At 44.0% G+C, this 21,804-nt stretch overlaps 1 protein-coding gene across 1 annotated transcript in view; it reads left to right on the top strand.

The window, feature by feature from the left end:
- The window catches only part of DIAPH1 (diaphanous related formin 1), a 77,934-nt gene that overhangs the window by 34,525 nt on the left and 21,605 nt on the right, over nucleotides 1-21,804 (top strand). Inside the window, exons 15-22 of the mRNA XM_081872938.1 lie at nucleotides 465-644; nucleotides 1,326-1,952; nucleotides 4,759-4,876; nucleotides 18,194-18,289; nucleotides 18,420-18,514; nucleotides 18,957-19,058; nucleotides 20,423-20,662; nucleotides 20,821-20,950. Of these exons, the coding sequence (XP_081729064.1) occupies nucleotides 465-644; nucleotides 1,326-1,952; nucleotides 4,759-4,876; nucleotides 18,194-18,289; nucleotides 18,420-18,514; nucleotides 18,957-19,058; nucleotides 20,423-20,662; nucleotides 20,821-20,950 (1,588 nt within the window). The remainder of the gene's footprint in view (nucleotides 1-464; nucleotides 645-1,325; nucleotides 1,953-4,758; nucleotides 4,877-18,193; nucleotides 18,290-18,419; nucleotides 18,515-18,956; nucleotides 19,059-20,422; nucleotides 20,663-20,820; nucleotides 20,951-21,804) is intronic.

Below are 21,804 nucleotides of genomic sequence, written 5' to 3' on the forward strand. Positions count from 1 at the left end.
CAGCATCTCTTAGAGTGGTAAATGGCACTTTTTAGTGGGAAGGAATTCCAATGAAAATCCTTGTCATTATATATTTTGCATGGCTGTTTATTTGTATATATCATGAAACTTTATATATGGATGTATTATGAATCAATACTAGATTGAAACTTGAAAAGCCCTTTTATTCCATTGTCAATATGGACAATGTTGCGTAGTTGCATAGTTCCGTGTTTTGTTTCACCTAACTTTATCTCCATCTCCTTTTGTCTGTTACCTATTTGTCCCTGATGACTGTAAATTGTAAAGCAGCTCTGCTTATAGAAGCCATTTTCAACGGTATTAGCCTTGTCTCCCTGTCCTTTTAATCTTCATTATCTTGTAATTATGCAGTCCCCCAAAAAGGGACACAGGATTTCAGCTTGAGATCCAACCAACATGGAGTACATTGGAATGATTTTTGCATTTAATATTCTTCCCCTCAGCTGGATTCTGAGTTGACTGCACGCCATGAACTACAAGTTGAAATCAAGAAGAAGGAAAGTGATTTTGAGCAAAAAATACAAGATTTTCTTCAGGAGAAAGAAAAACTAATAGCTGAGAAAGAGCAAGTCCTTTCAGAGAAGCAGAGCCTGGAAAAGGATAAGTCCTTGCTAAATGACAAGGTAATGTATATGATGGAATATTGCCTGAATTTATATTGGCCATAGGGGATCAGTGTAGTGTATTCTGTGTGTTCAGATCCTAAGGGGCCAGACCTTCTTGTACCACGTTGATAAGGAAGCTCCAGCTATTCCCCCCACCCACCCCCGAATCAGACAATCACCAGCCTTGTTGATACTAATAAATGACCAATCAAGGGCTTGGAATGAACACCTGTATTTCTCCCCTGAAATATATCTAAGAAAGCTAAATCCAGAGATTTGATTATACATTGTCCAGTTGCATTAGCAACCTCTGAGAAGACATTAGACCAAAATTGGGTCGCTCTCACAAAACCGTCATAAACGTTGAAATAAACATTTTACCTCCCCTCCCCTCCAGCATAGTGAGGAGCTAGCTAGCTGAGGAAACATGAGCTGGTTGGAGGGGTATGTGTTGCCATGTTTGGATTATTTTTAGAGCCAATTCCCAACTAGAAGTAGAAAGAGGTTTGCATCATTTTGCACCCATTTACATTTTCGATACCAATTTGCCAGATCTCAGCTGTGATGTGAAGAACCAAGGAAGCAGTGCCAGTGCAGAGATCAAAGTGCAGGATCAAATAAACTGCAGTTTGCTTTGCTGGCATGGAAATATGGTGCTCTGCTAAGCTTACTTGTTCCATTTCATTTTTTTAAATGTAGATGGCTGAGCTTGCAAACGAACTTGAAGAGACTAAGAAGAAGATGGAGCAGGTCTCCTCTTTATCTGCAGAACTCCCACAACAGCCAGCTGCTTTACCTGGTGAGGCAGGAACGCCGCCACCTCCACCACCCCTTCCTGGCATGACTACAGTGCCTCCGCCGCCTCCACCACCTCCGCCACTTCCTGGCGCGGCTCCACCCCCACCTCCACCACCCCCACCTCTGCCAGGGATGCCACCACCACCACCACCTCTTCCTGGGATGCCAGGGATGCCACCACCGCCACCACCGCTGCCAGGAATGCCAGTGATGCCGCCGCCACCACCACCGCTGCCAGGAATGCCACCACCACCGCCACCTCTTCCCGGGATGCCAGGGATGCCACCACCACCACCGCCTCTGCCAGGGATGCCACCGCCACCACCGCCTCTGCCAGGGATGCCACCACCACCGCCAGCTCTTCCTGGGATGCCAGGGGTGCCACCTCCACCACCACCTCTTGGGGCGCCACCTCCTCCCATGCCACCTGGGTTTGGGTCCTATGCAGCTCCAGTTCTCCCATTTGGATTGCCTCCAAAGAAGCAATACAAGCCGGAGGTTAAGATGCGAAGAACAAACTGGTCCAAGGTGACGTTCGGCTAGTGAATTTATAAATATGCCTGCCCCGTCTTCATTGTCCACCAGCCCTCTTAGCTCCTTAGTCTGCCATTAACAATTGAAATTTTAGTGAAGAGAAAGATTAGCCTTTTGGCACTGAGTGAAGAGGGAGAGTAGCTAGTTGCTACGTTTTCTGTGATACCAATGTAGCTTCTCGTGATTTCATGAAGTTAAGGTTAGGGGAGATTCTCTCTCCTCCTATCTCCAGTGGCCATAGCCGTTTATGCGTCGAATAGCAGCAAAAATGTTTGTTACGGAATACATAGTTTTCACAGCATTGGTTGCGGAAGGGATTGTCTTGACAGGAGTCAGCAAACTTTTTCAGCAGGGGGCCGGTCCACTGTCCCTCAGACCTTGTGGGGGGCCGCACTATATTTTTTTTTTGGGGGGGGGGGAAATGAACGAATTCTTATGCCCCACAAATAACCCAGAGATGCATTTTATAATAATAATAATAATACTAATACTAATACTACTACTACTAATAATAATAATAATATCTTTATTGTCATTGCCCCCTCTCGGGGACAACGAAAATTACTTGGCTGCTCCATCCACCCAGGTAGGGCACTCCACACTCCACTCCTTTAAATAAAAGGACACATTCTACTCATGTAAAAACACCGGGCAGGCCCCACAAATAACCCAGAGATGCATTTTCAATAAAAGGACACATTCTACTCATGTAAAAACACCGGGCAGGCCCCACAAATAACCCAGAGATGCATTTTCAATAAAAGGACACATTCTACTCATGTAAAAACACGCTGATTCCCGAACCGTCTGCCGGCCAGATTTAGAAGGCAATTGGGCTGGATCTGGCCCCTGGGCCTTAGTTTGCCGGATTTATGTAAAATAAGGGAGATAAGTCTTTGGTGTATAGATGTAATTATGGATAGTAAAGCATGAAATTCAAAAAGAAAAGAAAAGCGTCCCTGGATTCATGGGAAACAATCTGGTAACCATAAACAAGCCCCTCAGTGCCAATGCCTATGCGTAAGGGAAGCCTACGGTTGCTGTTGGTTTTAATGTATTCATGCATAAGAGAAACAGTCTCCCTTCCTTCCTAAGTTTACCCCCAGCTATCAAAGGCTTCATCTTAACCTGAACAGAGAGTGGATGCAGGTTGTGGACATAATGCCATATTGATTAGCTGTTCTGACGAAACATGGAAGCAGGCCAGAATATAGTGGGGTGGCATGGCTACCTGGGTAAAAATTCACAAGGGATTCCTAAATCACATTATTAGGAAAGCCTTATATGAAGTTTGGGAAAGGAACAAAAAATTATTAGAAACAAAAACCCCATGGTGGTTACGAAGGCGGTAAAAAGAAAAAAAATGGATTCAAATTGGTTGACATATAAAGATCTTTTAGAGGAAGTAAATTACAAATGAAAACATATGAAACAATAAGACATACAGGAATAGGCTGGTTACAATACCAACAATTAAATGCAGTTTTTGAGGAAAACAAGAAAGTAAATGGATTTGATAAGAAATTATCTGAATTAGACAAGGAATTGATTATAAATGATGATAAAAAAAAATCCAAAATGTATAAATTATTATTAAATGGACACTTAAGAGGCGAAGAGGTTATAGATGTCATGGTCAAATGGGCACAAGATTTCGGTCATACAGTTGTTTTAGAAAAATGGGAAAACTTATGGAAAAGAGACAAAAGATTTAAAACATACAATAAAAGATTTTTTAAAAAATGATGTACAGATGGTATCTTACACCCTCGAAATTGACTAAAATCTACCAAAACACCAGTGGAAAGTGCTGGAGGTGCAAACTTAAAGAAGGGAATTTCTTCCATATGTGGTAGATGTGCCCTAAAATAAAATTTAAAAATGGGATACCATTTATGAAGAATTAAAGAAAATGTTAAAATATACCCCCCCCCAAAAAAAACCAGAAATGTTTTTATTCGACCTATTAACAACAGACATCCCAAAAGAAACCAAAGGAATATTATTCAGGTGTTGTTTTTCATTGTTTTGTATTTTTGATTGCAGATTATGTTATGTTTACATCCTTGTAATTTTGTTTTTGCATTTTCTTTTCTTTTCTTTTGTATTGTTTGTTTGTGTGATGTATAATTCTGATATGGGTTAAGAACACCTTGTTGCCCATTTACAACAATGTAATTATTACTGCTGAGCCTCAGCGCCTAGGGCTTGCCGATCGAAAGGTCGGCGGTTCGAATCCCCGTGGCAGGGTGCGCTCCGGTTGCTCGGTCCCAGCGCCTGCCAACCTAGCAGTTCAAAAGCACCCTTGGGTGCAAGTAGATAAATAGGGACCGCTTACTGGCGGGAAGGTAAACGGCGTTTCCGTGTGCTGCGCTGGCTCGCCAGATGCAGCTTTGTCACGCTGGCCACGTGACCCGGAAGTGTCTGCGGACAGCGCTGGACCCCGGCCTCTTAAGTGAGATGGGCGCACAACCCTAGAGTCTGTCAAGACTGGCCCATACGGGCAGGGGTACCTTTACCTTTACCTTTAATTGTTATTGCAGTTATTGGTTGTGATAATTCGACAGTTAGGCTGTGAAAGAAGCAGAATACCAGCTAGGCCCAAACTGAATAGAATACTATTGGCTGCTAAATTCTAGTTCAGCAGTAAATATCCACATGCATCTTACTAGCTTTATGGTGTTTCAACATTATTGATACTTTTTTTAAAAAAAGATGTCCGAGTTTGCTAATCTCCTGTAGAAACATTAAGTAGAGTTCGTTTGTGCCATAATTTCTGCCTGTCTTACTTCCCCTATAGATTTCAGCTTACCAGCTCTCTGAAGGCTGTTTCTGGGTCAAAGCTAAGGAGGATCGTTTTGAGGATGATGAACTCTTTGCCAAACTGACCCTTTCCTTCGCGACTGCACAGGCCAAATGTAAGTGGTGTATTTGGGAGCAGCATTACCTGCAGTGGAAGTTGGGGAGATACCTTCAGGAATTCTCCATGGGAAGCAGATGGTGACAATGGCCACATTGGCACATCATGCTAAGCCAGAAGCACTCGCCACTTTGCTTCTCCCTGGGCATTTCAAGGTTAGCATGGCAGCTAAGCAAGGTTTGGGAACTGGAAGACGAGGCTTGTCCCAACAACTCCAGTTTTGCTTTGGGGAAATAATTTTCTGTGGACCTTTAGCGATCAATGGAATTTGAGGCAGGATGTGGGTTGGAGCTGGTTTGCATTTTGTCTCATGTGGTGTTAACACATATTGATATGTACTTTTCTCTCTCCTCTCTTCACTGGTGATTCTTGAATTGGATTCATTTTGTCATGGCTGGCTACAGCCAAGGGTGAGTACCTTAAACATCTGCAACTTTGATTTTATTCCTATTTATAATTTTGGCAGGTTGGGAAACCCATAAAACATCTTTAAATCATCATCATACGAGAAGAATAGGAAACCAAAAATATAATTCATCATATTAAATAATACCCCTATTATTAGTTGTCACCTTTATTTATCTCATTTTTTATTATTCCAGACTGATTCCAGAATTCTCAGTTGTGGAATAGGAATCAGACAGTTGGTGTGCCAAGTGCCATTTAATAGAGGGATGCAGAGGGTTCGAAACATGGGGTGGAAAACAGGAAAGGGTCAGTGCAGACCAGAGAAGACCCTGTAGCAGTTGCCTGGTAGTTCTGACCATGCCCAAACATGCATTGCTTCGGACTGATGATATGTTAACATTCCTTAATATTTTTGACAGCCCCAAGAGCTTTAGTTGCTGAGTATGAAACCTCATAGGCTCTGAGAGTCATTGACTTTCTGCCTAGTCCCATGGTATTCAGTGCTTTCATTCATTTGGCCTCAGTTCCTATGGAGGTGGTTAATTAGTTCATTCTTCGTTATTCCGCTAGCAGTACAGGGAGAAGAGGTCTGGCCTAAGCATCTCCCTGACATGCTATTGCCCAGTGTGGAGGGTGATTTTCTAAGTTTTAAAGCTTTTTGTTAAGTCAGCTTCCTTTCTGTTGAGGGAACCAAGAATGCAAGTGCTTAGCCTATATATGAGGAGGCAGTTTGAAAAACTTGTCACTTGACAGACTGAAGCTATTCTCTTGTTGACCAGTTGGGTTTTTTGCTGTCTCTCTGGTAGGATAGGGTTTTCTCTCTTTTATTTGAATGTTCCTCTCAGGTCCTGATGACCAAAGCTAATAAGCACACCATCTGACCTGTTGTCCTTTCTCAGCAGAATTAGCCTAGTTATAAGTAAGCTATTCTGAACACACCCTTACAGTTAACCTGATGCTGCTAGCCTGCACGTTAGTTAGGTTCTAATTTTATCAACTCTGGGGTTCCTGTGGTAATTGTCAGAAGGCAGCTCCCAGTCTTGCATGAAGGAAATGTCGCTTGCAGAGTGGAGAGCCCTTTTCTCCACCTTCCTGTGACTTCTCTCCGCAGCCCACGGCAAGCGGTTTGTGCTGAGTGCACACAATTCTCAGTTGCTGTAGTCAGGACAGAATATCTTGTTGATAAAATGATGTGGGATGTGCTGTCTTTGATTTGCTGTACCTGCCTGTGGGAATAATAGCTCTCTTCCCCCGTTTTTTTCTTTTTGGGGGTGTGTGTGTGTGTGTAATTGACATAGATATCCAACTAGTTGTTCATATCTTCTTTGTTGCTCTAATAACATTAAAGCTTCAAAATACATAACCATATCTGAGCGGTGAATTGACGAAATATCTTTTTTGTCTGGTGAGATACCTGATCTTACCTGGATCACCTGTGGAAATGAAACTGGGAGTGGAAAAGATAACTGACTGAGTTGGCTTCTGTCTGACAAAGGAGACAGTGGCCACTGGCTAGCTTCACTTGAAGGATTAATATTTCACCCTTGATCAAAGTTGTGGTAGATAAATGTTGTTGAAGCCACAAATAGCACCTCTGCATTTTTTTTAAAAGGTAATTTTTTATTTATGAGAATGAATATAAAAGGGTACTAAAGCTATTGACACAGATGTCTTGTGGGATCTTGTCCTCATGAGAGCTCCATTTTCCCCATGAGCCTTCGATTTTTCATTGAGATTGCATCTGCACTTAGTCCTCTTTAGTGGAGTTGGTTGTCTGCAAGCAGAGCAGTGGTGTCTGAAAGGCACGGACTGTACTTGGGCCCCAGACTAGCCCATGCATAAGTCATGCATTCTCCAGGAGCAATAAGTTCATTTCAACATTTTAGGGAGGGCCCTGGGGCTGTGGTTTTAGAGTTAGGCAAGTGACTCTTCTACACTTTTCTTTTCTCTCACTCTCACTTTTTTTTGTAACTTGGCCTTTGTCATGTATTAGGTCAGTCTGATGTCTTACGACAACTGAGTGCATTGGAGTCATACTCTAAAGGAATCCTTCCAGGATTTTCAGAGAGTGCTAACAGCTGACTTGTGCCTAGTGAGACTTGTGCTGTTTTTCCAAATCATCAACATAATTTGTAACCAAGGAGACAGCAGGATGTGTGCAGACCCTCATTTTGGCAGATTGTAAGCCTTGACACTGCTTTCGAACAATATCTGGACTGCCATCTTTGCCAGTTCCGTTTGATCATCATATTCGCTTCATAGCTCCTGTAAGCAAGTGTATGTCAACAGGCTTATTTTCTTCAAGCCCTGATTAATTGTCCCTGGGCAAAGCATGCTTCCAAAGCAAGGTCAGTTGCTGCCTATCTCTTCTTTTTTTCAGCTCTGCTTTTCTCCATTTATGGGTTCTGTCAAAGGAAGTACCGTATTTTTCGCTCTATAACACGCACCCGACCATAACACGCATGTAGTTTTTAGAGGAGGAAAATCCGTAGGCATGCCACCCGTAGGCATTTCCTCCATAACACGCACAGACATTTCCCCTTACTTTCTAGGAGGAAAAAAGTGAGTGTTATGGTGCAAAAAATACGGTAAGTCTTGGGCAATCTGTGTAGCTGTCCAAGGACTCTGTGTTGGATGCCCTTGGGATTATTGCTCCAGTGTTTGAGGAGGAAAAAGCAAACAGGTGCACTCCTACTGGTTTCTTCCTGGTTTCTTTGGTAGAAAATCCTAGCCACTCCTATTAGGATCCATGTTTGGCTCCGTTTCCCATGATGGCATTACCTTCTGTAGGTCAGCTAGTCATGCTGGAAGCCGGAAAAGCATGTTAAGCAAACATTTTGGTTCAAGGTGTAATTCTTCGGTATAGAAGATTCATGCAACCACCTGACACACACACATGTGAGTAGTCCTCTAAGAACGATCGCCTCAATCTCTTCCTGTGTGTCTAGGTACGGAATAGTCATAGGAACCAAGAAACATTTTCTCCAGAGGAGATAGATGTGACTTCTGCCCAACCAAAGTTCCAGGCATGTTTCTTGGTTTATAAAGAAGCACAAAAATATGAGGTACAACATATGAAGCTACACCTGTTCAGCTTAGCTTGCCAGATTTTCACTGTCCTTCTAAAGATTGTGTGTTTCACTGTTTATCTCTGAAAGAGTCTCACTTGAAGTATTGCCTGCCCGGTAAGGTCCATTCCTTCAAGCTCTGAGAGAACTCTTGCTCTGTGTTCCAGCCCTCTGGGTCTTCAGTGAATATCCCCCATGTTCAGGAAATGAAACCCTTTCTGGATAGAAAATATTTGTGAATGCTAGTGCAGCTCTGTTAGCATTGCTCTGTTATAGAGGCAATGAATTGATCAGAAGGGTTTCACTTGTGGTTCTTTAACAGTCTCATTGTGGAGTTTTTTTCAATTGTATTTTGTCTCCAAGGAGTGTACAGACATATTGACCGTCCCTTTCACACCTTGATGTAAAACTGACACCAGAGGCAGGTTCTTGAGGCAAGAGGTTGTCACCAGGTGTACCACTTTCTTTCCCAAAAGTGATAGTTTATCTGGGAAGAATTATTATAACAGAAGAGTACACGTGCCCTCTAGTGGACAAGATGAAACATTACACTGGAAGTAATGTGAGATTAAACTATAGAAGCCAGGAATCTGGTTTTTCGATCCTTAATATAATCTGCAAAGTTTGTTATGATTCTCACCATGTTTGTGATATAGAGTCTCTAGTCTCATTTTACAAAGAGCACCTATGATTCAGTAATTAGCCCAAGGCAAAACCTGAATTCAGATGTTGCAGGCGCAAATCTGCTTCTCCCCGTTCTACCTGTTTTTCTGGATCTCTCCTATCTTTCATGGTACTACACCTGAAGCTCCATTCCTTGCTCTTTCAAAGCTTCTTCATCATCTGAAACAGACTGGTTGTCTTCCCTCTCTTTGCCCCTCATTTTTAGTCTGACTCCCCCCCCCCCCCATCCCATGCTTGCTTTTACAATTCGTGATGGACCACTTTAACATGAGCTGAAGCTTCAAAAGGCATGTGTTCCTCTCTTTTCCCACTTCCCCATTCCTCTCCCCACAGTTAAACTCTTACTCGAACAAATCCAAGCTTCACTGAACTGCAAATGTCCTAATTTTCCTAAAGATAGTTAATGATATGTTAGATCATAACACAGTAGCAGAGGAAAGCTGGGGCAGGGTTGAAGGGATCATGATCCGACTCGAACAGAATGAATAGAGTAAAATGTTCATTCCGGGTCACATTATAATTAAACAGTTGGGAGGGAACTCAAAGGTCACCTGCGTTCGGAATTGGCTGAAATAGTTTCTTAGATCTATATTGCAAGCTCCCTGCTTAAGGGAGTCATGCCCCAAAGGCCCAGATCTTCCCATTCTTACATAGCCCTCAAGGGTCTGTCCTCTTGGTGGCTGATCCTGGAGTTCATGCTTTACTTAGAACTCAGCCAGGTTCACTGTTGCCCTAAGCCTTGCATTAGCTCCCATTCTAGGTTTGGCAGGGGGCTTAAGACTCCGGCAGGTGTCTCTTGCTTCAGGAAGGATCTCTCTGTGGTGCTAGAGCTTCCTGAAGACTTTGTTCCTGGGGAGGATATAATTACACAGAGCAGGACACACTAGCTCATTGTTCTCAACAGTTTTGAACTTTTAAGTCTTGCCCCTTTTATGCTCACCAACCATCTTTCCTGTAGGTGAGCATGCTGATAACTGTTAGTGGAGCCTGCTGAAGCACAGGAGGATCTGTAGAGTACAGTGTTCACCCAAGTGCTAGCATTAGAAGGATTTGCTCAAAATTGCACACTTACTAAAAACTTACTAAGTAAATAGAGCCCCCTCATTCATTTCTATGATGAGTAAGAATCTCTCAACTGTGTGCTTTGAATGCCACCTAGTGGAAATAGGGAGGAGGACACGAAAGAGCTCAAAACTTTGTAATACCTGTGTTTCATACATAAAGCAAAAGAAAAGACTGATTTGAAAATTTATTTCACGTTACGTGTATTCAGCATAAAGAACCTGTTTCCAAATACATTCTTTATCGGTGTCTATGCATATTGCAATCTTATGATCACCAGGATAGAATTCTTTCAGTGAGGCGCCTTTTCGTGCATGTTTTGCCTTTCTTCTGCTTTAGCTTCCACGTGCACGCCTTGTTTTTTGTGCATTGTACAGAGGATAGGCAATAATGGTGTAACGTCCTTCACATCTCTGTTAGTGTACCAGGTCAAGTTGTTTCTCATAGCTAAACAGCTTAACAGGCCTTTAGCTAATCCAGTTTCATTGTCTACATTTTTAAGTAGCAAGATCGTACACACTCCATTAGCAGGGGACGTCTGGAATAGTAATGCTCCAGGCCAGATACTTTGCAGTATCTGCATAGTGTTGGGAGCTTTTGCAATAAAACATGTGACAGGTACAGGTACACAGTGAGAAATATTTTATGTGAGCCATTCACACATTGCTTCTTTCTTCTTTAGTTTTATATTACGGTCTTTCAAGCACACCTAAAAATTCCAACTATGAATGGGGCAGGCATGTACATATAAAATTGTAAAGGGCCAACTTGGCCCCATGATTGGCTGCGATTTCCTGTTGAGCGTATAGGCAGTGGAGCGTCCCTCAGGTGCAGCTATAGGTAGGACTCTGCTGTGACATTTCACTGGGGTGATAAATGTGTTAAGGACCTAGTGTCAGCATGGCAGAACAGAAGGGGAACCAGCCTGTTTGGGCCCCTAAAATAGTGAAATTACCAGAGGGAGTGGCCACATGACCGCTCAGTCTGCCATATCCCCTTCAACATTCCCACAGGTTGAGATTTTGGTGAAGTACGCTTTCCTTCATGGCGGAGGGAACATTGCTGTGTTTCCAAACTTCAATAAATGCATGGCTATCCCCTGAAGTGTGTTGCAGGGGCGGGGGGGGGGCAGAGCTTTTCTATTTGGTACATTTCCCAAGTGAGGATAGGCCAGTATCTATAAGACTGGATGCCTCTTGGAGTGTCAGAAGAGAAGAGAGGATCCGTTTTGTTCCAGGCCCGGTTTATGTCCCCTGGATGGCATGGCTGTTCCTGCGACGTCATAAGGGAAGCAGCATCACCTTGCTTTGAGCGCTGCTTTCCCGTGGCTTCACCCCATTCCAGTCATTTATGTGGGAACGACTGTGAATAGTTTGGTGTCACCTGCAGCCTCACTGCACGCATGTTGTCAAAAGTGGGGTGGGAGGGGAAGTGGTCCCACTGTAAATAAATGTGAATTAGTTGCAAGAGAATGAAAGATACAGTTTTAGAGAGATGAAATTTCCGCAGAGGGGCACGTATATACTTGAATAGATGTGCAGTCACAGGGGTACAAACTGCTGGCTCAACTACCATGACTTTCTGCATTCATTCTTGCACAGAAACATGCCAGCAGCAATATTTGAAGATAACTCGAAACCCTGATTATACTAGTAATCTGAGAGTGCTACAGATGTACGACTTTGTCCTGGAAACAAATGGTCATCAGCAGGGCTTTTCTCAGCTGGAAGTTGCTGGAACTTAATTCTAGCACCTCTCAGGAGGCTGCCATTGCCATTGCAGTGGTACATCGGGTTACAAACACTTTGGGTTACAAACTCCCCTAACCCAGAAGTAGTACCTTGAGTTGAGAACTTTGCCCCAGGATGAGAACGGAAATTGCGCAGCACCGGCAGCAGGAGGCCCCATTAGCTAAAGTGGTACCTCAGGTTAAAAGCAGACCTCCAGAATGAATTAAGCTCATAACCCGAGGTACCACTGTATAAGAGAACAAGGGAGGTGTTCGTGGTGAGTTCTGGCACCTCTTTTTGTTGGAAAAATAGCACTGGACATCAGTCTGGGATAAGTGGCTTGTCCTCCGGGTTTGTATGTGTATTCTATTCTATTTTTAAAGAAACCTTGGGGTGACTATAGCAAACCCTTGCTGTGGGTTGTTTATTTGCTTCATATTTCTTATGCTCCCACCATATTGTTGGGGTATTTCTTAAGTGAGGAATCTTTATATTCCTTTTTCTAGTGGAGGAAAAAAGGGAGAATGCTTGCTTGCAGTGCTTCTTCCATCCGCCAGATGTGCGCAGTTGAGCCACTTTGGCTCCGTTTCCTGGCAGTGATGTCAGAGCCATTGGATTGGAGGATGCAGTCGGCTGACATTGTGTCACCAGGGCGGTGGCTCCCCTCCTCCCCCTCCCGCTTCCCCCTCCCCTCCCCTCCCTCCCCCCTCCCCTCCAGCTGGCCTCGTTTCTCAGAAACAAAGGAAGGAAAAGCCTGGGTGTTTCTTTCCCACAGACAAAGGCTTTTCTCTTGCTGCCAGAGCCTATGGCCCCCTCCATCTGCTGTTTTCCTTTCATGCCACCTATTCCCCAGTGGGGAAACTTTAGCAGCAGCTCAGATCACATTTTAGGGGTTCTTTTGTGTTTTGGTTTTAATGTGGCAGAGGAATTTGCCAGTCCCTTCGGGGTGGGAGGCTGGAGAGAACCTGAGATGGTGATTATTATAATCTGGGGAAAGCCTTCCATCTGCTTCTGAACTATCACATCCTGCTTTAACCCTTCCCTGCCCCTTCGTTTTATGCTGTGGAGATGCTGCAGATGAACATTCTGGAGCTCTCTTTGGGAAGGGGAGGGGGCAGCAAATAACTGTAGGGCTCTTGCAAGCTTTTTTCGGCCTTAGCTGTTTCCCTTTTTAAGTACCTCTGTGACTATTTACCTTATTCTGCTTTGGGTACTTGCCCTTACTTGCCCTTGAAATTAATTCTTTGTGCATTTTTGTGGAATGAACGCCCCTTATTTTGCAGCACTGCTGGGTCACTCCAATTCCCTTCACTCTGCTGCCCTTCCTGATGTTGCCATAGACTTCTTTTTAGCCCTGAACTCCCCACAAGGGTGCGCCTCTGTGCCTCACCCATGCCCTGCAGCCCAGGCAACTGCTTTAGGCTTAGGGACCCACCCGAATGTGTAAAATGTGCTTTCCCAGCACTCCTCTGCTGAGTCACCCAGGTTGAGCTTGGGAAAAGTTTGCCGTAAGCTGTTCCTGCAAGTCAGGGCATTCACCCACACTCATCTGAAGTCATCTTACATTGCTAAAGTTATGAGGCTGACCATTGTTCTGATTTCTTAGCCTCAGGACAAAGTATAGGCCTGTTTTCCAGATCTTCCTCTGAGTCATCACACACACCCTACTTTGCAGATTGCCAGCTCTTTTATGTTCTATACTGAGCAGCTCAGGAGGAGACTGGCATTGTTTATCATTTTGCAATCTGCCATGTGTGTTAAATTCATAAGAGCTGACTACAATACTCAAGACTTCTTAACATAGAAGAGTCAATTAAACGTATGCATATATATGCTTACGTATATACAGATACCTTGCTAGATGGAGAGCCACACTAGTTCAACTTTCTTTGGTAAAATCCCAGCAGGCAGTAGAAGACCATCTGCCCAAAACTGCTCAGTGGTTAACTGGTGGATTGTCTGAATCTCCTGAAAGGATGATTGCCGGAGAACCACATGCATGCCACCTTGGGTTCTCAGGGGCCACTTCCACCCTACATACTTTTCACTCAAGGGAGTGAAAGTAGTTGCTAAGGGTCATGTAAACCTCCTTAGCCTGGTGTCCTGATATGGACAAAAGTTGAGTTACTATGCGTTTTAGTCAGTTTATACAAAGGTGGCTAGGTAATCTTTCCAGCTGCAAATGAATGGAATTGTGAGGAAAGTGAATATTTCCACACAAAGCTTCACTTCCCCCTTCTCTACTTTTTTGTGGTTTCAAACTACTTTGCTTAACTGAGGTTCTCTTCAAGAGTTTGGGTGTGTTTGTGAAAAGCAAGTGGGTGCTGGCATAATTTTTCAAATATTGGCGTGCAGCATGAGGATACCCAGGGAGCCCACTTTTGAGAGTAAATTCATCACCATCATTTATTTTTTTAAGCTCTCTATTAGAATGTACGGTTTCTAAATTTGGTGGCCATTCCCGTTTGTGGTCAGTAATTGGGACGTGCCATAGCGGCTCCAGGGTGAAGCGCATCCCTTGCACGCAGGAAGTCCCAGGTGCAGAAAGCATTTCAAAGCTGGAAAGGGAATGCAAAGGCTGTATTACTAACTTAGCCCATTTTGCAGCTGTAGAATCACGTCCCCCCCCCTTCCCAATTCTTTGTTGTTGTGAGCAAGAAAGTAAAAAAGTTTGGCTGTGAGCATTTTAAAGGAGAGAGAAGGTACAAGATGAATGTGGGTCTGTTGTGTGTGTAGTTTTCTGTCATGCAAGTGTCAAATTCCTGTTTACATGCAATTACAAAAAGAGATTTCTGATTACTGTTAGAATCTCTTTATAAGGAAGAGATTATTTCACCTTTATTTTTTAGTATTATAATTTGTTATACCATAGCTTTTTATGTTTTCTAACAGATCTGTCCTAAACTCCCTTTGAAGTGCAGTCTAATCCCACTGCTTCTTTACTAACAGGGATCAGGTGCTGGACTCTTCAAGCACCAGATGGTGCTGTTGCCCTATTTTACTATTCCCTGTCTTCCTTTGCCGCATTCAGCCATTTTAGAGAGGATGTTTGCCTTCCCTCTAGACTCCATTTTGTGTTTATGGCGCAGAGAAATAAGACTCAGGAAGGGAGGAGTCTGCAGGGAGGGTGAGGCAGGCTGAGTCAAAGGCTGCGGCTTTTTGATGTCTCTGCTTTCTATCCCCTCTGCCTCTCACAGGCATGCGCAGACACAGGCCAGGCCCAAGCAAACACCACCACCCCCTGCTTCTTCAGGAAAGCTTGCCTTGTGTCTGTGCATAGCACCAGTTCCAAGCTCTGCATATAGGAGCGCTGAACCCATTTTCTGTCTGTGGTACTAAATTCTAGCAGTCTGGGTAGCTTGCTCACCTTCCTTTTCACTCACTTAACTGCAGTTTGATGCCACAACACACCACAGGGAGAGATATGCTTACATTTCTGGCAAAGTCTGCAGCATCATTCAGTTAAACCAGAAAGGAATGCTTTGCCCTGAACTGAAGTGAGAATTTTTTCCAAAACAGCAACCGAGGAAAAAGCAGAAGTCATGGCCAAATATAATTGTTACCTTAGTCTATTTTATTTTCCTGAGTCAAGAGGTTTGAAAAGGGAAATTTATTCCCCCCCCAAAAAAAATAGCCTCAAATGCTATACTACCTGCTGTGTATGCTTATTTCTCAGTGCTGCACCTGAAAGCCAGAAGGGTTGAATGCTTGTGAGCTGCAGTGGCCAGAGGTCTAGAGAGCTTTGACTCTTACACTCTGTGAATGAACTTGTCTTGGGGAGACTACCATGATGTGAATCCTCATAGTTCTCTTTATGAAAAATAAGTTGGTCATTTGGGTTCTCTTTGCCACTGTTCAAGGATTTTTATTTTAAATTCATTTTGAGATGCAAAGTATCTGCTTATTTCAAATTTCTTCTCTTCCTTCTCCTTGTTTTGTAGCTCAGGACCCCCTTCTCTGCCTGTCTCCATATTCCGTGATCATGCCTGCTGGAACCAAGATGCTTCCACAGGGTCCTTTGCCCCCCACCCCCCCATTCTGCTTCCCTTCACTAATTTGAGGTCATCTTTGCTCATTTCTCATTGAGCTGATAAATCTGTGGCTAGTCGGTACAACTTCAGAATGTAGGTAGAGGCTCACATGAGTGAATGTTATTCCACATAGAAAAATATTTCCTTCACATAGAAAATTAGCCTTCCTAGCTTTGCCTTCTCCCTGGCATCTAGTTTTCTGCATGCAAGGAGTATTTTTGTAGGTGAGACATTCCATCTTTAGGAGACACTGGTCCTAAAAGATTTACATTGGCTCCCAGTATGTTCCCAAGCACAATTCAGAGTGTTGGTGCCGACCCTTAAAGCCCTAAATGGCTTCAGTTCTGTATACCTGAAGGAGCGTCTCCACCCCCATGATTTAGCTTGGACACTGAGGTCCAGCACTGAGGGCCTTCTGGTCGTTCCCTCCCTGCGAGAAGAGAAGTTACAGGGAACCAGGCAGAGGGCCTTATCAGTAGTCATGCCCACCCTGTGGAACACCTTCCCATCAGATGTCAAGGAATATACAATTTTCTGATTTTTAGAAGACATCTGAAGGCAGCCCTGGATCAAGAAGTTTTTAATGACTAATGTATCTACTGTGTTTGATGTTTTAATTTGCTTGATGCCACCCAGTCAGATGGATGGCATACTACTACTACTATTACTACTACTACTACTACTAATAATAATAAACATAATATTCTGTAACCCCTGCCTCATTCAGAAGATAAGCAGCTGAGATACAGGTTTACCACCTCAGTGAATAGTTGCTTCTTGTACTTCTGATTATATTTCTGATTTTAACAGCCCACACAAATAGGCATATAATTTCTTCCCCAGCCATCTCCATATCATAGTTAAATGCAGAATTCCTCTTTCTATTCATGGCATCTCCCACTTCTCACCAGTACTTGCATGTGAGGCCTTTTCTCATCTGGAAAGCCCCCCAACCCGCGTAGATATGCTAAAGGCAGCCATGCTCTCTTTCTGTCTCGGAACCCTTAATTTAATTTGTGCACTGATGCAGATGCACAGAAAACTAGGTCAGTGACTCCAAAACCTTACCCATAATACTCCTAACCTATGGAGTATGTATCAGACAGGGAGGATAAAATGTTAAAGGAAGCTATATTAAGGCATTGCCTTTAAGTGAATGATGTCCATTCTTCCCTTACCCACCCACTGACCCACCCCAAATCTTCCCGTCTCCCCATGGAATCCTGCCAGGGAGTTTGATTCAGTGTGTCACTTCTTACTTGCTGTGGCGTTGGCCCTGTGGCAGTGGAGTCCCTCCTGCAAATGTATTGCAGGGAAGCTTCTTAAAAAGCAGAGATTCCTTTTGCCTTCAGATTTGGGCACTAGTGGGCTACCCTGATGACTTAACAATAAACGCGAGAGCTCTGTGGCAATGCAACAGTGTCTCTGATACCCTGTTTATATAGAAGCACAGAACATGAATGCTTTGGAGGAAAGTTAGCTACACCCCTCAGTCTGTAGGAAGGGAGAAGGAAAGAGATTCTGGCATGGTGTTAGATATTGCTAGTGTCTGGAAGGAATACTTGAGAGCAAATCTGCATTTTATTTTCTTAATTTATGATAAGATACTTCATTGACCGACCTTTCACTGTATAGTCCCAGGGCAAGTTAAAACATTACAGTCATGCAATTAAAAGCAAGTAGAAGAGTTTATACAATTATATAAACTAGCAAAAAAATCTGAACAAAAGAAGCATAATATAGGTTAGGTTAAAGAAAACAGGAGCAGTGGGTCCCAAAGGATTTGTCAAAGGATAAAGAGGCCTTTATTCAGAAGCTGAATAATGACTTGCTAGACACACTGTGTGACACACCAGTGACATGTTTCAGATACACCTGCAAGCAAACGCTAGTCTGAAAGAGCTCCTATTGCTCAATCACTCCCATTACAGTTGCTACCAGTTGTGTGGCATTCGAGGCAGAAGACAGAGAAAGATTAAGTGTCTTTCCCTACTGTCTTCTATTAGCTACTTCTGACAAAGTCAATTAATGGCAGAAAGGTTGTGGTGGGAGAATCAGGGCCGACCTGAGACGTTCAGCTGCTTGAAGCAAAGCAGAAAATGGTGCCTGCCTGCTGAAGCAGGATACTCCTTGGGACCTGGATCTGCCCTCCCAAGGGCCCCCCAGTCTGCCACCTGAGGTAACTGCCTCACCATGCCTCATGGGTGGTCAGGGCGGGGAGGGGGGAGAGAAATGCTTGTGTTTTTTAGCTGTGAAGAAATTGCATGCTCCCCAGCTTAAAGTGAGACGGCTTCTCAATTGCTAAGACCCTGCATTCCTCTCTGGCCCACAGCAAAAGCGAAGGAGGAGCAGGGAGAGGAGAAGGTCCAGCAAAAGAAGAAGACCAGGGAGCTGAGAGTAATGGATCCGAAGATTGCACAGAATCTTTGTGAGTAGTGTGATTTAGCCAAAGTGTTTGTGGTACTAAGGGAAATTGCAGAGTGTGTTTGAAAGGCTTAGGGCGTATTAGTCAGTGGAAGTCTGACTGGAGGTTTTGTGCTTCTCTTTGACTGTGGCAGCCATATTTCTGGGCTCCTTCCGCATGCCTTACGAGGGAATCAAGGATGCCATCCTGGAGGTGAATGAAACTGTGTTGACTGAGTCCCTGGTGCAGGTGAGCAAAGACTGGAGCATTTGAGACACCCCCCCTTTCAACTTGTGACCACCATATGTCAGTCATTAAAGCCTGCTTTTGCTATCCATGACTGGAGTCCTAGCAGTTGATAGTCACATCATATGCATTCAGGTTTGTGTCTCACAATTTGTTTCAGGCCCTGGTATAATAGAGAATGGAGACCATGCTGCAATTAGAGCCCTTTCTATTTTAATGCTTGCCGTGCAAATTCTGTCCAAAAGGCTGTTGAAGAAATATTTGCCATAATGTTCTTCCTTACTTGAGTGGGGAGGTACCCACAGCCTGGAATAACTCACTCTGTTCTGCCCCTTTGAAGATGATTCCTTAGCCGTGACAGGAAGTGCCAGTTGTCTCCTAGGTCCAGTGTGGTCGTTTTGCCTAGGAGCCCCAGTGCGAGCAATTTCCTTCTCTTCTTTCTCAGAACCTAATTAAGCTTATACCAGAACCAGACAAGTTGAAGATGATAGCAGAAATGAAAGAAGACTATGATGAACTAGCTGAGCCTGAGCAGTTTGCAGTTGTGGTAAGTGAGCTGCTTTTGCCTCTAGAAAAGAGAAGAGGGAGAGCATCTTTTTCTGAGAAGAAGCTGCTGAACATGACATGTTCAGCATAATGTGTACATGACATGGTTTACTTCATTTTCTTTCTCAAACTTCATGTGTCCCATCCACTCTCCAGAGATTTCTCTGTTACTTCCATGCTGTACACTGTCATATGTGAGGACTGACAAAGTCCTCTGTGTTCCCTGTTATCTGGGCTTCTAGGAAATTGAAAAAAAAAATCAGGGAGCAGTGGAGAATATGTATCTAGTATTGGCTCCCTCCCTCCACCCACCCACCCACCCACCAAAACCGTGGCCACTGCATAGGGGTCATTACTATTTTTTATCCTTGCCCTCCAGGCATCTGATGCCCTAAACTGGGAGAAAAGTAACATTTGGTAGTCAGGCAGACACATTTGCCAGGAATCACCATTTCCTTGTCCTTGTTGGAGTGTCCTACTGAAAGCCACAACTAGATAGCACCTGGCTCAGCAAACACGTAGTGTTTCTTTTGGCTTTGAAAGAGAATTTGAAGGTTAGATGCATCAGTGCAATGCCAGGGCAAGGACAGGAGTCCTAGCAACAAGTGAGCAATTTCTGTTCTGAGCCTGTGTGTTCCAAGGAAGACATAATCAAGGACAAGCCAGAAAGGTTTAGATAGTACAAGAAGTTCCTCTGAGGAAACACTGACTTTGACATTTTAGTCTCTAGGACTGAGTACTGCAAAGGTCATAGATACAAGAAGCAACAGAGCTAGAGCTGATATTTCTCTGAGAAAACCAGGCCCACCCCCTTGCTAAAGTCAAACTGTTTCTCAGTTATCCTTCCACAGTGTTCATCCCGCATTCAGAATAAAACTTGTAGTTCCATTTATTTCAATCTCATTGAGCAGTTGCTGCCATACATCCTACACCGGATGCTCAGAGTTGGATGCTATAGACTTCTGAAGGGGAAAGGTTCTTTTTCTGCTTTCAGCATGCACTTTTTCTACAAAGTAACGCCTTAACTGTTTCCTCTATTTTTTTTGTTTGTTTGTAATAATGGCAGGGAAAACCAGAATGTTTAATTGCATGGGTTTTGCAAGCTCCTTTAAAGCCAATTAATATTCTTTTAGAATCACAGTGTATGTGCTGCATTGATAGGTTTTTTTTTATATTAAGCTGGTGTCAAAGTGTTCAGCACCGTACAAATTCCACAACATGGATCCTGAAGAAACCACAATTGCTGATAAATATCCTTTCTCTTCTTTCCCCTCTTCTACAGACCACCTTGGTTCCTTGTCATCCTTGTCTTCCTTTTCCTCCATCTGTGCATGACAGTGTTATTCTGTCCCCTTTCCTTCCTAGATTAGTACAGTTCCCAGTCTGAGGCCCCGTCTCAATTCCATCCTCTTCAAGCTACAGTTTAATGAGCAGGTGGAAAACATCAAACCACAGATAGTTTCTGTGACAGCTGCCTGTGAAGAGGTCCGCAAGAGTGAGAGCTTCTCCAACCTGCTCTCCATCATCCTCCTGGTGGGCAACTTCATGAATTCTGGCTCCTCAAATGCTGATGCCTTTGGTTTCAACATCAGCTTCCTCTGCAAGGTGAGCTTCTACAGGCAGAACCTCTGCAGACAGAGCTGTTCAGGTCATCCTGACTCTACAAGCTGCTGACATCTTTTGGGGCTGGGGGAGAAGCAACTGATGAATGGCATTCATCATATTTAACAGAGCTCACAGTAGCCTGCTTTCTCCACTCTCAGCTCCGAGACACAAAGTCAGCTGACCAGAAGATGACTTTGCTGCACTTCTTAGCTGAAACGTGTGAGGTGCGCTATCCTGAAGTGCTGAAGTTTCCTGATGAACTCATCCACGTGGAGAAGGCTTGTCAAGGTATTTTGGGGCCGGTGTTTGTGCATGCGTTCTCTGGCTGCAACTTACCATCTCAGGCTTTTTAATGTGAAAAAGGGACTCGGGGAGGCAGGGCATTCTGCTAAAGGATCCTAAAGGTTTGCCCTTTTCAAACATCTTTGCTTGTGCTTCACTTTGCCTCTCAACAACTGTTTCAGGGCTGCAGTTTTTTCTTTTATTATCCAGGGCTGCTCCTCCTCCTTCACAATAGCACCCCAGCCAGAGATCCCATTGTGAACCTTATTTGTTATTTTTTTACATTTCTGTCCCAGTTTCTTCCATCACGGACCCCAAGGTGACATACACTATGTTCCCAGGCAATCACCCATCAGGGCGCTGACCAGACCCAGACCTGCTTAGCTTCAGCAAAGTTGATTGCCTTGTGGGCCTTCAGTCCATACCCAGGGACCGTGATGATATTGCTGTGCCCAGTAACCAGTCACATTGGGCAATGTTCCTGCAAGTAATTGAAACCACTTCAGGGTGAAGGAGATGCTTCTTGTATCAAATTGCCCACAGTAAGGTGGTGCAAGGTGGGGAGTGTGGGCAGCTGCCTACCAACCAGGCAGTGCAGGTGTTTCCTTGCCCATAATTCTACCACTTGTGCCATGCTACTGGTAAGGTGAACAGACATTTCACTCTTATTCAGCCTTATTCCACCGCCAAACATCAGGAGCCTTATAGCCTGCAGCTAAGGCATCGGGGGTTTTGGGGTGTGTGTGGGGAGTCTGTTTTGGCTCAGCCTTGGTGTATTCCGTTTTGGGAGGCAAAAGGTGGTCTTAAGATGTGGGTGGTACATAAGCCGTAGATACGTCCTGTTCTGACAGTGGAGAGCT

Source organism: Podarcis erhardii, assembly GCF_964252035.2.
Source record: "Podarcis erhardii genome assembly, chromosome: 8".
Classification (NCBI taxonomy): Eukaryota; Metazoa; Chordata; class Lepidosauria; order Squamata; family Lacertidae; genus Podarcis; species Podarcis erhardii.